General features: G+C 37.6%; 1 protein-coding gene across 1 annotated transcript in view; it reads left to right on the top strand.

Annotated features, from left to right (window-relative positions):
• The window catches only part of LOC149076468 (uncharacterized), a 33,352-nt gene extending 17,832 nt beyond the window's left edge, over window positions 1–15,520 (top strand). The window contains exons 8-12 of the mRNA XM_089242246.1: window positions 4,458–4,604; window positions 6,898–7,071; window positions 10,156–10,344; window positions 13,869–14,080; window positions 15,250–15,520. Of these exons, the coding sequence (XP_089098372.1) occupies window positions 4,458–4,604; window positions 6,898–7,071; window positions 10,156–10,344; window positions 13,869–14,080; window positions 15,250–15,424 (897 nt within the window). The 3' untranslated portion in view covers window positions 15,425–15,520. The remainder of the gene's footprint in view (window positions 1–4,457; window positions 4,605–6,897; window positions 7,072–10,155; window positions 10,345–13,868; window positions 14,081–15,249) is intronic.
• Window positions 15,521–18,166: the final 2,646 nt, after the last annotated feature.

Below are 18,166 nucleotides of genomic sequence, written 5' to 3'. Positions count from 1 at the left end.
ATTGATTGCTCGCACACTGCTACAGCTTTATTTGGGTGGCTCTTTTCTACAGAGTTTTGCACAAATTCCCACCTTCTACACATCTCTCTAATCTCATTTTATGTGAGGGACTGCTCTCTTCCCAGATGAGATACCGTCCATAAACTATTGCTGGTGCGTACAAAAGAGATCTATACCTTCATCTACCGTCAACACTCCTAGACATTTTTCACCACTAGTTCTTGAATGTCATCCTCATGCACCTCCAGTACATGGTCTTCCCCAAGCACAAAATCTCTTCGACAAGTAGTGGATCCTGTTCATGATCTAGCCCCTCAAAGTCACATTCAATAATGCAAATCAGCCCACAGTTTTCTCCAAGCAGAATTTGATAAAAAAAAGAACGCGCTTTCCGGACACTGTAGGGGATAATGTTATCCACAATTCCATGACACGTGCGTGCGAAAGCACAAAACCACCATTTCAGTTGTGATAACGTGAAAATAAATAAACAAAGCGCATCAAAACATTTTCAAAATGTTTGCTCGTTATGCGAACAGCTCGTTAACCGAAGTTCTACTGTATGGGTTTGGTGGTGGCTCTCAAGACTTTTTTTCACTCATGAGAAAAAGATCGAAAATTGGGGAGAATTTCTTGGATTGAAAAATTATACAGAATTTCTGGAAAACCAATCCCCCCCCCCCTCGTCAATGCTGACATAATACTTGAATGACTTCTTGACGTAAATGACATCAAAGTGACGTAAAAAAATAAATAAACTCATCAATAACGCCATCTAAAATCGTTATGCATATGAAATTAACCTAAAATTGCACATTTTCCTTTTGACATCATATTATTTCATCCGATCACGATAATTTGATGATGGTGCATTAGCAAGAGCTGATGAGACCGAAACGTAGAGTTCGAAGCAGATATAAGATGGAATAAAAATCCAATTAAAATGATGGTAATACTCTTTCAGCATTATTTTTGTAGAGGGAGGTAGAGGTATTGCTCCACTTAAGTAGACTGGTGGTTTACCACTCCCGTGAAATGAAAAACTTCCTTAACAGTATAATTGCGCATGTGTATCGTAATATATGAAAAAAATATGGAATTTCCCCATGTAAATGCGGGTATGTTTTTCCCCAATTATTTCCACCATTGCACATCTGACCGTGACGGATAAAAGACTGAGAAAACTCAAACAGGTAGGTTAGAAATATTTTCGAAGTTAAACCAAATGACATTATCAATCATTTACGAGAAAAATAAGATAATGATCTCAGTGAGACATTGAACTGAAATGCTCTAAGCGGCATTGACGAGATATCTCGTCGCTTTAAGAGCCTCTTATTTTAGCATTGACAAGCCCGGATATTATGTATAGTTGATATCTCGTTTTTTTCTACCTCCTTTTCACCTGCTGAAAATCCAAAGAATGTCTACCTCATTGAATAAAATATGGCATTTCACCGGGGTTACGTGACTTCTACTATGCTGTGGAAAGGGTTGCTCTTTCTTTCGGTACCACATTGTGAAAAAATGAAATAATTATCATGAAAAATTTTGGGTAGGTCATTTTTACTGCACAATGATTTAATTAACCTGGTAATTGAAACGTTCGTGAGCACTATTTGCTTACAATAAAGATAAAAAATACCGATACTTAAAAAATTAAAAACAAAAAACTTAAGGTATCGGACTACGTTGAAAACGTCATTTTGGAAGAAAATATGGACTTCCATTTTTTTATTTTTTATAAAAGCCCTATTTGTTTTGATTCCAAAACGGGCCTTGTTTTGTTTATATGATGCTTAGAATCAAAGTTACGTTCACTTTAGTGTTGCGTTTTTACTTACAAGTAATACGCGAATAAAGACTTTAAACGTGTTTTACGAAGAATGCTATTTTTGACATTTTATTTGATTTGTAAAAATTGGTGCTGTGCATCCTTACGAAATTTTAATGTGATATTTTGCTATATATTGTTGAGATTATGAACCAAAATCTAAGGTCTATCACATATATTTTTTGAATTACAGTGTTTTATAGACAAAATGTAGGATGAAATTTCAAAGAATTCACACGTACTTAAACATATTTTGGTGTAACTTATGAACATATTATGCAATCCTTTAAATTTTGGTTCATAACCTGCAACATTACTAGCTAAATGCACTGTGAAAATCACAAAGCATTTCATTAATAAAAGTTTTTGCAATCGTGTTTCGAATATCACATGAATTTTGCCTAAAATTTGACATAAAAATGACTTTTTCATAGAAAATATAATAGATAGACTAAAATTTTTGTATTTTTTTCACCGTTTCCAGATACTTTCCTATCAAAAAATGTTTTTAAAGTTCACTCCAGAACCATTTTAAAGAATAGTGACAAGAAAGGTAGTCGGATACCTTAATGAATATTTTTTTTATTTTATCACAAAGAAAACAAGGAAAGCTATAATATGTTTCTATTTTGTTGAAACACTTTTACAGGAGCGAGACATCTAACAGCTGAGTTAGTGTAGGCGGTGATGTATCAGGCTGTGAACTTGAAGACCAAAATTCGAATCTAGTTGGTTGAAGTTTTTTTTTTGGGTGGGGGATATAAATCAAGAAGCTAATCCATGCTTAGATGAGACAACCATAATTTTTTCATGGGAAATCTTTTTATATTTTTACCATAATTAGTATCAGTCTCCACGCTTAGGTGTGTTCTGCTTGTGAGTGAGTGAATGAGAAGGGCATTGTGCAAATGATCCCAACTTCAAGGTGCGAATGCGAGCCGATCTCCTCTTGCCATAGAGCAACAGGCCTACAAATGGTACAAATATTCAATCATTTCTCTTTATAGATGGCAGCACTGAAAAATCAGACACAATACTATATACGCACTCAGATTGTTAGGTACACGCGTTCTTACACTTCTGGCACAACTCACTAGGTAGTAAATTGCCCATGGCGATAGACCTGAGTTGTGCTCGGGTTGAAAGAAAGAAAAGAAAGTGTGCCAAAAAAATGAGTGACCGAATGAGCAAATTAGTAGGTGATTGAGTAAATCAGTGACCAAATGAGTGAACAAGTGAGAAAATGAGTGTTAATTGAGGAAATGAATGAGTAAGTAAGTAAAGGAGGGAAACAAATGAGCGAATATGAGTGAGTGAATGAGCAAGTAAATGCGTGCGAGTGAATGAGTAAATGGAGCCGCAAACAGGTCATTGCTAGGGCAAGGGAACTGAAAATTTGGGAGCAATTGATTCACTCAGTCCAACTTGCCGAATGCGAAATTAAATAGAACTGCAAAACCGGCTCGTAACTAGTTAGCACGCATTTAGTCACTCAATAGGTTTCACTCTCTCTCTCACACTAGGTTGTTCACTCTGTCACTAGGTATTTTACTCACTCACCCAACCTCTCACTTATTTTCTCGATTGCTCACTGACTTGCATATTCACTCACTCATATGCTTATTGGGTCGATCACTTATTGCCTCGCTTATTTGTTCATTAACTCGGTCATTTGTTCATTCATTCGCTCAATTGCTCACATGATCAACTCGAGAACAGAGAGATATCCAGGCTCTATCACACAAGGTGATTTCAGAACCACTTGATCATCGATTTGAGCGAGTGTTCCTAGGACATTTCATCTCATTTGCTCACTGACTTGCTCATTCACTCCTCATTTTTTCACTTACTCACTGACTTGGTCATTCGCTCACTCAATTGTGCCGGGTTGTTGTCGGTGGAATTTTCCGTAAATAGCTTCAGTGTACAAAGTGGTGCTTGTTCAAGCATGCTTGAACCACGTGGAGGAGAAAGATAAAGTTGTGCATGCTTATCAAGCTTGCAGTTACGTCTGTAGCCGCCTCAACAGACGTGAGACATTCCCTCCGTGCTCAAAAATAGAAAGAAGTATAAGATGACTTTCTCTAGGAAGATAGATTTCCGGCCAAATTCGATCAGCAGTAAATTGCTGTATGACCGGAACCAGTGTTCGGTGTAAAGAAAGAAATCATTAAATTTATTAAATCATTTATGTGAGTGAAGTAAATGAAAATAATACCCCTCCACACCTGAAAAGTACTCACGGACCCTCCGGGACCACAGTTTTAAAAACAAGCCTTACATTGTTTCCTTTCCGTAAAAAGTAAAAAATCGTTAAAAGTGAATAATTGATCCCCAATTGATCTCCAAGCTGGAGTTCTGTTAGCTTCTCCGGGATATCGCTTATAACAGTGGTTCGTTCTGAACCTTTTCAAGCCCGCGGCCCGGTTTCATTCATTTTTGTGAGTCGAAGGATCGGTCTAACAAACGACTAACGGAAAATGAACGAAGAAAAAATGAAACAGCTAATCAACTCGCGTCCCGGCGGTTAGAAAACACTGGATTATAAGGATTAGGGCATGCCATATATACAGTTTAGTTAGGGAATAAAACAATGATCTATATGTTGTAAATTTTTGCAGAGACAATGAAATTACCTTTCATTACGTATTCGTCTGGAAAACCTGAGGAGAGTTATCGACCTCCGATAATTTTCATCCATTGTGGTGGCTTCTCCAAGGATCACTGGAAAGTAGTTGGACCGGTCATCGCCAGGAAAACAGGAAGATTGGTAATTCTAAACTATTTCTTTGATTGTAGTTTATAGCTCTACTTCGTGATGATTACGAACTGTAAGGTTTATCATTCGGAACTTTTAAAGTTATCGAGATGAGATACAGGGTGAAACATAAAGAAATATACGGTTTCCATATGCTGTAAAAAAATAACAACAACGAAGATACGGACCACAAGTGCGACTCTTTTAGGTAGATGTAGGGTTCCTAAACACCCCATGCTCACTTATCCACCATCTCTAAAGGAAATGTGACTACAGTATTTCTCTGTTCCCTATCCTGATTTTTTTTAACGATTAGACGTCACATTTAACAGAAAACTGGTTTTGCCGCTCCAAGTTGGAGGACGACGAGTCCACCCGGTTATTGAGGCACCTTAGATAGATGTTTTCATAAAGTGCGTTTTGCTACCGAACAAAGCCGCCCTTAGGGGTATGCGACAGGTGTGGTCGCACCGGACCCCGCTATTTGAGGGGTGGGGGGAGCACTTAGTCTAACATTTAGCTTCAATTTCCATCAATTCTGGAATTCTTTCATCATAGCTCTGAATTTTCATCAATAATGGGATTTTTTCTTTCACTAATTCTGCAGTTTCATCAATTCTGAAATTCTCAGTCTCGTTCATTCTGAATTTCCATCGATTCTGGGAGATGCTTTTCTTTCATTGAATCTGAATTTCCATCAACTCTGGATTTTTTTCATCAAAACTGAATTGTCATTGGTGCTGGGATCATCTTTCAATAATTTCTTACTTTCTTTTAATTCATCGATTCAAAATTTTCATTACTTTTTGTGTTGAAATATATGCAGGGTGATTCAAAACTCAACGTTCAAGGGAGGTAGAAAACGTACGTTGGGGGAGGTAGAAAACACAAAACAGAATCACATAGGAATGTACAACCAGAAACCCCAACCTGATCAGCTGGAGGACAACGAAGATGTCAATAATAGGTGGAAAAACTCTTTATTCAGCGATACTTTACACGAGGACATTTCGTGTACACGTTGTTTCACAAGTGCTCAAAGTTATTACCATCCACGGTTATGCACAAAAAAAGAAAATAAAAGAAAAAAAAGTGACTATTTTTTTGCGATTCTGTTCTGTGTTTTTATATTTTCTACACCCCCCCCCCCTAAACGTTTGTACGTGGAGTTTTGAATCAACCTGTATATATAACTAGCTATAATACCCGGCACTGTTCGGGTTTTCTCAATATACTGGAAGCATTGAAGAAATGACAAACTATTGTAAATTCATAACAACGTCTGAGACGCATCGTTTGGGAACCACGTTAACCATAGTAAACATTTCGAAAGTCATTATTGAGGCTCACGAGCCATCGTTGCTCGACGGTTTTTTGCTTTATCATCAAAGTTCACATAAGAAAATAATTATCAATCATTAAAATTTTATCACGAGTTACGGAACTGTTTCCCAAAGTTTAATCATTAATAATTATAATAATTTGATCTCAGCCGCTACATTAATCCATTGTTCTGGAATCTCAGCATCACTCTGCAGAATTTCTTCACCATGTTCAAAGTCTTATCAACGGAAACAGTTCATCATCATCTGTTTTGAAACCATTTCTCAAGTTTTTGCTTATCGTTCTTATGCTATCAAGAAAGTAAACGTTCATTAATGAATCTGAACTTTTCGATACTTTCCATACTCTTAATGGCGATGAAAAGAATCAGATTTTGAACCGTTACTCCTTGATCTCTAGATTTAATAACATAATCGGTATCAAGTGATCCATATTCTTCAATTCACTGCAGCTGGACAATGTTGAAATGAGCATTGAACTATTAACGAAAGAGCAGAAGGGAAAAACACACAGGATTTCTCTCTCTCTCTCTCTCTCTCCAAATTAATTTTTTTTAAACAAACCACCAAGATTATTTTGTTATTTAACAACTTGATCAAGAAAAGCAAAGTCTTTCTTCTTGTAGAATTTTCCTACACTAAATTTGCTCATACAAAATATCGTGATTTTTTTCCCTCTCCAACTTCGAATTATACAAAAAATTTGAAAACAAAAGTTCGAATTAAACAAAAAATGTTAACATTAAATTAAATAGATAACTCGCTAACTAATAGATAACTAAATTCAAATTATCAGAAATTCGAATGAACCAAGTTCTACTGTATTTTTTTTATGAATCATTCGTACGTATTCTATATAGTAATCATTACATATCAGTAAAAAAGATACTCGGGGTTTTTCAACTATTCTTTCTACGTGAGTAATTTAAATGGATTTCAGTAAAAGTATTCTTTTTTTTTAGGCGTACGCGGTAGACTTGAGAGATCACGGAGAAAACGAATGGAGCGACCACTTTTGCGCTGTCAAGTGTGCCGATGATATCGAAGAATTCATGGACGAGCAAAATATAAAGGTCGCCGTACTCATTGGACACTGCATCGGTGCAACCATTGCTCTACACGTCGCTATGCGTCGTGTATGTAATCAACTACTTTTTTACAGCTTGACATTCACGAATGAATGGTTTTTTTTTCTCTCTCAAAATATCACCGTTTTGCATATTAAACAACACGAAGTACAAAAATATTGTTTTCATACATGGAATATTAGTCGTAATATACAGATTTTGTGGTTAATGATGGGATTCAATATATGGGATGTCATCAAAAAGCTTGTGTGAGCATAAACACGTACAGAAGTATGCATATATGGGGTGTCCTATAAGTGCTAGCACTTCTTTTATCTCATCAACCGTCCATCGTAGAGGTACGAGTCCAATTTAAAAAATGTTCAACCAGCGTTCAAAATTTACCCTGTAGCACTTTTGAGAGTGGAAAATAGTGTGTAACAAAATAAAAAAAAAATCTAAATTTTTATACAGTCCCCTTGTTCTCTAACTTCCAATTAAAAAGTTGTTGCCCTGTCTCTCTTCATGCCAACAAAAAAACCCGCATGTTTCTAAGTGCAATATTCACAGAGATATTTGAATTTGAAAATATATACCATGTATATATATATGAAGAGAATGCGTGTATTCGAATTGGAATTTATACAGGGTGTCCTGGAACTCTATTGCCAAAATAGGTGATATTATAACACATGAATCATTTGCCTCATTATTGTTTTCACATCTGCGTTGTACATTCTTTAATGTTTAACGTAATTGATTGAGGGGGGGGGGAGACAATACGCCACTCAACAATATGGCACCCCTACTCACATAATGAAGAGCAACGGAAAAATTTCAGACACTGTGTGTGAGGGGAAAATGTTTTTCTTTCGGACATAGGCAACTACAGCAATAAGGAAATAAATATCGTCCCCTTTCCTTTCTCACTGTGTTACCGTAAACCGGAACTACTTTGCGACTGCGGGTGCAACTTTGTGACACCTATGCCTTATAACACACTTTCAAATTTGCCGGACTTTTCAAAGCGGTTGAGGGAGAAAATACAGTATTTCAAAAGAGTGTGCCCAGACGATGCTGTCAACTGTTGGTGACTCTCGGAAGTGTATGCATGGTGCGGGAACAGTCCTGCAAGGCCGCAACTAGATGCTTGGTCACCCGAGACAAGCGCGCATTTTGACGCCCCCTTGTAATGTTGAAGGAGAGGTTTCAGAATAAAATTTGCGCCACCTCGTGTCCAGCGCCTCGTACCCGCCTGCTCTCCCCCTCCCCCCCCCCCCCCCTAGTTGTGGCTCTGCAGTCCTGTAATTTTATTTTATCCTATTTTAGGTAATGAATGTGCATTGAGTGATTTTCAGGAAGGTGTTGAAACTCTTTGTGCTGGTGTACGAAATATAAAGCGAGGTGTGGATTTCAAAATGATTTCATTTGAATACATATTTTATTATAATAATTCAGTGAAAAGAGTATTTTGGTACAAGTTAATTTGCACTTGAATTTTTCAACAAAATATGTGAGACTTGCAGAAGTGTGGTACAACTTTGTGACAAAAAAAAAAGGTGAGGAAAATCGAGGGAGAGAGAGAGAAAATGAATCTGTAAAAGAAAATGTAAGTGAAACCTTTATGGAGCACCTGAATCAGCAAAGAATGAATTGACAGACAAGAAATAAAAGAATCAATATGACTCCTGGGACGAGCATCTTTGCGCTGGATTTATGCAAATATCCAAGTACCTTCTGCATGTAGCACAATAAGTGTCAAAAAGAATCAGAACAGAAATATGTTCATCATGTGAAAATGATGCAGAGTCTGTTGTGTGGGCAGAATCAGATGACAGCTGGTATGAAGCAGACTACTACTACTTAACCGAACATGCACCTCGTACACATTCTTCTACGGAATTTCTAATGAATCGGCACATGCCGGAATGTGTGTTCTGAGTGTATGCTTGGCCCTAACGTATTTATGTTGTTAAGTTGCGCTTGTTTCGTGTTCATGCTCTGAATCAGAAGCCGATGGCATTCCTACGATCAGGGAGGAAGATAAAAACGTAAGAGTTTATGTTGTAGTTTTTGAGGGTTAATATATGTTATATCCAGGAATGATTACGGATATTAGTAAAAACGAGGTAGTCTAGTGAATATGATGGGGGAAAACATTGGGGAAATAACTTAATGAGAAAGACGAAATCTGATACCAAGACAACGAAATAGCGTGCAGGGTAAATGCTCCTAAGAATGTAGGGAAGCGAGACATTTTTTGTTTCTGGAACAAATGAGTTGTCCGCAGAAGTATAATTATTAATATAATCGAATTACATATAATCAAATTTTTTTGTTTTTCTACATTATTTTCCTGCATTTATTCTCAATTATTGCGTTTATATATTCGTTTAAACTAATAAATCCATTATATAATTTTCTGCCAAAATTATTCAATATTTTTTCACTTTTGTCTTTCAGAGTCCCGAAGTAACAATACGCAAGTAAAACTTTCTGACACATGTTAAAATATAAACGATATAAATAGGGGAAAATCTGGCCGTCACAAAGTTGTACTACATATAAGCAAGGGTAACGTTGGTGACAGTCATTTAGTGAAATATCATCTGCCCAAAAAATAATCATCATCTCAAAAGACGAGTAATGATTATATGACCTCTAACATAATATTTTTAAAAAGTATTCATTTTCTCTCTAGAAACTTTACAAAAACACTGCCACAATTTAGTCCGGTTTAATGTATATTCGTGTGGGTAGAAAATATTCTTTTTCTTTTGTTCTCTCTCAGAAAATAGTTTCACGCCAACTTCATTAATATTTCTCAAAGGGTAGACAATGCAAAATAACGATGCTCTTGAAAAAACAAAAACTGGTGAGGAATTTAAAAATATATTGAAGGTGATTTTTACCGAAATATAGAGAATATCGTTGTAGCGGTTTCGAAATCTCCTCAAAAAATATCGTAACAGAGGGATTTATCCTGGTAAAGGATATCGTTGTATCGAGGGAAGTTCAACATTTTAGATTATAGGCAATTCCAAATACCATTTGAAAAAATACCGTTGTAAAGGGATTTATCGTTGCATTGAGCATCATTGTAGAGAGGTTTTATCGTACTTGATTTGAATACGTACATACGTATCATTGCAGCCTGACAGAATCGAGATGATAGTGTTAGAAGAGATGCACGTATATTTTCCTGACAGCGGTGACAGTAGAGAAATGTTTTTGATGTTTATAGAATCGTTTAGAAATGCTGTTCAAATGATTCCAAAGGGACTCGATGAAGATGAAGCTAAGATGCTTTTCCTTCTTTACAGTATGGTCAACGATCGAACGGTGAGTTTGATTGAACTTTTACAATTATCGTGTGCTTTGGGGTATATAACAAATGAATTGTTTGTGATAGAACGAGTTATTTTCGGACACAACGCGTCGTTTCGGCGGTTAAATTAGTCTCATACATACGTTGTTGTCGTGTCCGGTCTAGAAAGTCATTGAGCATAGAAGGACCGGGGCACACCTCACTTCAAATCTCTCAGCAAGATATCGAAGTGTTCCCGAAGGATGGAAGTGTCCAGAAATTTTATTAAGGCGCGTATACATTAGCGCGTAGATCATGCAATGAAAGCATTCGCAATTGGTTGTCCAGCTATTTGTATGGTGTTGTGAACGATTCTTGAGCTGTTTTCACTGGACTCACGTGCAATCGTTTTTTTCAACGATCACAAAGGAAGAAAGGAACGCAAAGGAAGTTTGTATACCCATGAGCGCGCAGGGGGTCGTGAGTTGCAAGATTGGCGCGCTAGTGTATACGCGCCAAGTAACACAGACGCTCACCGAACTTCAAGGACGTACCCGGCGCAGAGAGGCGATCGACGGGTGTTGTATGCGAGATAGTTAAATTAATCGTTGTTATTGGGCCCGATTGCCCCAAATCTATAATTATGTTTCGGAGTACAAATCGATACGTTCGAATTACGTTGTTATTTGAAGGCACTGCGTGTATGATGTCACTCTCCGCTATTACAACGAAGGTTTCGACAGCTGGCTGATGCGAAGGTAAATGACTCATTTCATAACAAAGCGACCAAAAAATAGAAGGTAAGTTGCATGACCAACGTTCGGATAGGTAGTGCCGAGGTATGAGATTACCCAAATTTTCAACGATCTGCTCCGCGTATTTGTGGAGCTACGTGAAGTTTGTGGAACCATTGAAAAAACCGAAAGAAGGGTTTTGCTCTTTTTTTGTACAGCAACTGTGCTGAAGCAAAATAGGAGTGATAGGTATCTATGAAAACAGTATTTTCTGTATATTCGGAATAAAAACATTGTAATATCTGAGTAGAAAGAGAGAAGATCTATCACACCTTGAACTTGAGATCCTAATTTTTGAAATTTCTAATTTTATCGAAAACCCTCCATTATTTTCAACAACAAAAAGCTTGAACAACCAGGGTTTTCAAATTTTACTGTTGAATCAATGGTATCGTTGAAACTTTCTGTTAACTCAATTTCTTTGTGTCGCGTTACTTTTTTGGAAATATTTTAACTCGAAAGACGCTCTTTTTTCGAGCAGAAAATCGAATTTCTTCGAAATCGAAAATTTCACGGCCATTTTTCTCAGAAAGGGCACGCAGATAGAGCTTTTCATTTCATTGGATACAAACAACAGATATGTCTGCTATTCACTAAAAAAGAATTTACTTTTGGGAAATAAATACATAAATAGATATTTTTACTAGAGCTCTAGATTTTATCGGATCTAGATCACTACCTATCACTTTGGCCATATATTGCCAGTCATGTATTTCTTTTTGTTTTTACTGCTACTAAACCACACATGCAACTCGTCCACATTCTTCTGCTGAACCTCTAACGAGTTTGTACAGTTTGGAATGTTTGTGTCCTTGTTGTGAACCTGACGTAAAGTTTGTTTCTGTGTAATGCTAAAAGAAATTTCTTTAATTTCGCTGTAAAAGCCTTGAAGCAAGATTTTCATTCTTGTCAACAATTGCTGACGTATTACGAGTCACCACGGTTACAAGTTTGTTCATAGGAAGATGGTATTTTTTCTAGACGCATAATTTCATATAGTTTGCCATAAAGACAGAAATAACTTCTCTTGTTGTGATTTCGTGAATAAGAAACATTTCTAAAAATTCTTCAGTTATGTTCCGTATTAGCCTGTGGAAACAGTCATTTGCGTCACGTCCATGAACACCCGAATTTTCGTCGAGCACTATTGAAAAACAATGTACACTTGGGGTACTACTTTCAACTGGTCACGCAATTATCAGATTTCGCTGTTATTCCTCGACCCCACAACATGTCTCGATACAAAAATATCATTTAAGAACGATATTTTCAGCAGCATTTATCACCCTAAAATTCCTGAACCAAGGGACCCCCCTATGAAAAACTTCGATTGTTTTGCCCGAATGTAGCCGATTTCGTATATGTCGAGCCTGTAATGCTTTTTTTTGGACAAATTCTTCACACTTTTTAATAAAAAAATTATTTATTAGTTTTTTTTAAACTAAAAAAAAACAATATCTTTTTAAATCTTGTTGGGACATCGCGAGTTTGACACCCCGCCCCCCGCTCTAGATCCATAATCAAAATATCTATTTATGTATTTATTTCCCAAAAGTAAATTCTTTTTTAATGAGCAGCAGACATATTGAAATGGAAAAGGCTCTATCTGCGTGCCCTTTCTGAGAACAATGGCTGCCAAAATGGCCGAAATTCGATTTTCTGCTCCAAGAGAACTACTTTCGAGCTAAAATATTTCCAAAAAAAGCAATGCGACACTAACAAATTGAGTTAACAGGAAGTTTCAACAATACCATTGACACAACAGTAAAATTTGAAACCCTGGTTTTTCAAGCTTTTTTGTTAAAAATAATGGCGGATTTTTTATAAAATCAGAAATTTCAAAAATTAGGATCTCAAGTTCAAGGTGTGATAGATCTTCTCTCTTTCTACTCAGATATTACAATGTTTTTATTCCGAATATACAGAAAATACTGTTTTCATAGATACCTATCACTCCTATTTTCCTTCACTACAGCTGCTGTATAGAAAAAAAAAAAAAAGCATAACCCTTTTCTTTCGGTTTTTTCAATGGTTCCACAAAATTTAGATTCATATAAATGTAGCTCCACGAATACGCGGAGCAGATAGTTAAAAATTTGGGTAATCTCATACCTCTTCACTGCCTGTACGTGTGCCAAATTTAAAAAAAAATCCGTGTTGGTCGTGCAACGTGGAATAAGCCAAATACAAGAAAGAAAACTGGCCTTGCGGGAAATCGTACCCAGGTCGTCTCACTTGCCGGATGAGCACCCTAGACCATAGTTTCGAAAACTTTTTGTTCCATCGCCCCCTTCTTCAGAGAAATTTTTCTCTCATCGCCCCCCAACTCAAGCGAACCCATAGGATCCTATATTATACCCGTGGCTTCTATTGCCCCCTTGGACATTTCTATCGCCCACCAGGGGGCGATATTGCCCACTTTGGGAAACACTGCCCTAGACCATTAAACTAGAAAGCCAACGAATCTTCTTTCTTAAGAACTCGTGTGCGCTGAACGTCGCTGTACATGAACAACCAGACCTAACTCGGGTCAAATTTCACATTGCTGAAACTCAGGGACGTCGCCAGCCATTTCAACTTTTTCAAGGTGGGGGGGGGGGAAACAAAGAACATGTACTCAGTGTATGTATATGTATATAATTTATTTTAAGACCTTAAGTGGACCGTAATATTTTTTTGATTTATCTCCATAATATCTCGCGGCACACCGGTTGGAAAAGACTGTCATACATAATTTGGGGATAACAACGTCATTTGCATTTCAGGGAGCTGCCAGTTCAGAAAACCAGAATAAGAAAGTGAACAAGGATTTCGTTCCAATTCGTCGACGAGACGACGGTGTTTGGGAATCTTCGATGAATATTGATGCCTTGGAGAGCTACATCAGAAATCCTTGCTCTTGTCGGGAAGACTACGGGGATCGTACATTTGATGGACCGGCAGTTGCGATTGTCAGCCCAAAAGAAGGAATTATGAGGTATGTTCTGTATTTTGAGTCTGGGGAGGGGGGTCATTTAAGTATTACGTCAGCATCGGGAGGGAGGGAGATTCGGGTTTGCTGACTTTTGATGACGGGACGGGGTTTGAATGATGATTACGTCACCAACCACCCTTTATGGAAATATTAACTGTTCTAAATGACATCTCTTTACTTTCTGTATTTTGTGTGTATTTACTATTCCCCTGAAAAACTTGATTACGGCTGGTATGGGTCCACCTTGCGCTTTCTAGTCAAAACCACAAATCCGCAATAATTTTATCATCGCATCGATAGCTAATTAGGAAGGAATACTCCAAATTACTCAAACGGTAGGTTTTTGAACACCGGTCTTTGCCATTTACTGATTAACATCTCTGGAGTTTATAGAAACCATGATGGAGAGGGCGAGAGCTCAGTACTCGGTGCTTCATACCCACGATATATTAACGAGAATGACGGTCGATTTTCAAAGCTCATGCAGATGATACAAAAAATGACATGGCTGACAAGCTCGCCAAAGACGGAGCGAGCCATAATACAGTGCAGGTAATAACCGGATATAGCAAAGCACAAATAAGCAAAATACTTGAAAAACGTTGTATCATGGAATGGCAAATTTCATACTTTACTTTTTAAGACTTTACCTGGCCTTAAAGGCAGCAATTCACGCTACGTGCTGAACATTTCCCCGCACACACTTCGGTCAGTTGTCGAACATACCATCTTGCGAATTCACATGGTATCTGAAAATGATGGCCGAAATGCAGTAACAACTGTAAAAGTGTTTAGCAATTGTTAAAATTGTAAACGTTTGCCTAAATGCACCATTTCTTAACAAAACGCCCTCTGGTGGTGACATGTGCAACTAACCCCCCCCCCCCCCCCCCCCACCATTCACCACAAAAACAAATTCCCATCACTTTATGAAATTTCACACTTTTCTGATGACTGGTTTCTCCCGTAGACTACTTTAAAACAGTGTCTTTTAATTATGGACGCCCCCCTGTATTTTGCAGAACACATTCGTAGTGGCACCCGTATCAAAAATAACCTTGATTGTGGCACGGTTTGGAGAGAGGTTGGCCACACCTGCTTTACACACAATTCAATTGCTTATCATTGATTAGCTTATACGTATCGAGAATATGTTTCTTTTATTTCAACAGCGCAAAGGCTTCGGAAATATTGAAAAAACATTTTCCGAATGCAAGAGTGGTGAAAATTAGCAGGGACCAGGTTTTAATTCACCAATATTTCGTCGATGAATTCAACGCTATCGTTACAAGATCCATAAACGAGAATTCTACTGGAAACCCTCATATCCCAAGATCGAAATGCTAAACGAAAAAGATATATATGAAAATTTTACCGACACCGCGATCAAAAATGAAGAAAGACATTTTTGTTATAAACATCAATAAAAGCTTTGGATCTGAATTTTTCATCTGGAAATATATGTATTTATTTTATAATTTTTGTGATTGTGTTTTTAATTGGGTTGCTTTATTTTTGAAATATATGATATCCATATTTTTTATGGGCATCTATTTCTCAGCCACCTCGTTGCGCATTTTGCCTGTTGTATTTGCATTTGTACAAAATGAAGAATTTTCTTTTTTACGAAAAAGCAACACACACATGAAAACTGACTTTAATGCATTTGGATATACAGTCGACGCAGCTTATTAGAATCACGGACAATGTTATCATTCAGGTATTGTTATTACTTCTGTGCAAGGAACGGACCAAAAGGGAAAAAGATTCGTTTATAGTTATCGGGACTTTTCGGATCTATCAAAGTTTTTCCGTGAAAGTTTCTTTTGCAGGTCGCTGTCATCTCTTTCTTTCTCAAGGGGATCTTATGAAACGTGTTGTGTACATTAAAAAAAGTATCATATAATTTATGATATGCTTAATTATATGCTTCACAATGGTTGAATGCGGGAGTTTGTCTTAAATGATTTAAAAAAAAAAAAAAAGAGGTCCCGTTTTAGAATAGAATAAAAATGGAAACGAATGAACATTTTGCGGGAAAAAAAATCAGTTATCCCGTTTTTCAATATCCGTTTACCACTGTAAACGGGATGTATGGTCACCGTACTTTCAAGCGGGACTCCTTTCAGATATAGTTACCATTCTGTTATTGTTATCAGAAACTCCGAGTCCCAATGTGATCAAACGGTGTGGACTGTATCTGTTCATGAATTTTGTTTTCGACTCAGTTACTCATTTAATACCCTGAATATAAATTATGCATATTGTTTGTCTTATTCATTCATCACTTTGCGCTCCAAAATTCCTTTTTCGGCACTTCATTGCTACTTTATAGTTCGTACTTTCTAGTTCCACCGCCCCCTCTTCCCCCGGAATCATCATTGCAGGATTTTTAGCATATGTTTTATAACGTATTATAAGCTATCCGAAAAAAGCACAAGCTAACATCTAGGCAGGGGCTTAATCTGTAATTGTAACGAGCCGTTATAACAATGAAGTGAAGCAGACGCAGCAAATTAAAATGATGGATAATTTGTATTAGCATTTGGGTATTGTTATCAGTTTCGATAAGTACGGAACGTACCAATATGGGGAAAAATCGTTTATAGTTATCAGGACTTCGGTTTTCGTTATTATTTTTTTTGTAAAATGTTTCTTCTTTTTGCATATTTTCCATCTAAGGTTGAAGTGGTCTCATTTTCTCCCCGTACATTATTGCTATCAATTTGCTATACCAGTGTGTCCCAACATTTTTGATGTTGCGGACACCCTGTAGCGGCAGAAGGTCAATTTCGACGCCATCTTTTCGTAAAATAAAAAATATACAAATACAACGCCACAACAGGCAAATTGCCCAACGAGGTGGCTGACTTAAGAACATCATGGATCCCCCGAGCCATTTTTTGGAGGCCCTACCTACTACTGCTACACCACACATGCAACCCCCTACCCCTCCTCCCCCGCGGAACCCCCAACGAATCGGTACATTCGGGAATGTACGTGTAGTGAAACCTGACGTGAAGTTTTTGTTTCTCTGTAATGCTTGTTATGTGTAGTGCTGCCATCTGCCACCAGTTTTTCTAACTATGAGTGAAGTGTTATGATTGAATGATTTATCGTTGTAGGACTGTTCCTCTCTGTGGCGAGAGTTTTTAACGGGGAGATCGGCTCGCATTTGCGCCTTGAAGTTGGGAACCACAGAAAACCAACTTTCAAAAATGTATTTTTTTAAATAAATTTTCATATAAAAAACACTGGAATAAATTGCAAATTCACAGCAGAAAATTTGTCTTCATGCAATGGTAGTAAATGAAAATGATTCCACGGACTCCTTACACAGTACTCGTGGACCCCCCCCCCCAAGATTCCGCGGAGCACAAGTTGAGAAACTCTGCGCCGCACTATGTTGGAGGTCACAAGGCTCCCTTATTTTTTGTGACACGAATTTCCGTACTCAGTTTACAAGAACCTGATCGGCCGTAATAGCCACTATGATCTATGAATGGGTAGAGCTTCTTTTACAATTTCTTTCTTTAAGAAGGGTTTACACTACAAAAGTTTTGCAAAAGTTCTTTTATAAAACTTGCAAAATGCAACTAATAAGCTTATCGTTTAAATTCGACCGAATGCAATCGGTAAGCTCATTGGTTGTATATGTCAAGTTTTACATAAAGGAAGTTTTCTAAAACTTTTAGAGTGTAATGCTGGGGTTTACGGGAATTTCGCCTCCGACATTTCGCTATGGGAAATTTCACCTCGGGCATTTTGCCCTGTCCATGTCGCCTGCCCTGATTGTGTGAGTCACCAAGTGAGTGTGCGAGCGACTGTATGAGTGAATGAATGACAGTAAGACTGATCAACTGGGTGGGTGATTGACCGTTTGAGTAAGTGGCCGTATGAGTGACCAAGTGTGTGACCATATGAGTGACCGTATGTGTGACCAAGTGAGCGGACGAGTGACCATATGAGTGACCGTATGTGTGACCAAGTGAGCGGACGAGTGACCATATGAGTGAACGAGTGAGTGGGTGGCGTGGTGGTCAGATGCTCGTCTACCACCGTGAAGGTTGTTGTAACGGTCCCAGGTTT

The sequence above is a fragment of the Pholcus phalangioides genome, unplaced genomic scaffold (genome assembly GCF_987345545.1).
Source record: "Pholcus phalangioides strain wild (caught in Gottingen) unplaced genomic scaffold, Ppha-v1.0 ptg000015l_1, whole genome shotgun sequence".
Lineage (NCBI taxonomy): Eukaryota > Metazoa > Arthropoda > Arachnida > Araneae > Pholcidae > Pholcus > Pholcus phalangioides.
Note: the sequence above shows the minus strand (reverse complement) of the source record. Positions and strands in the feature narration are given on the sequence as shown.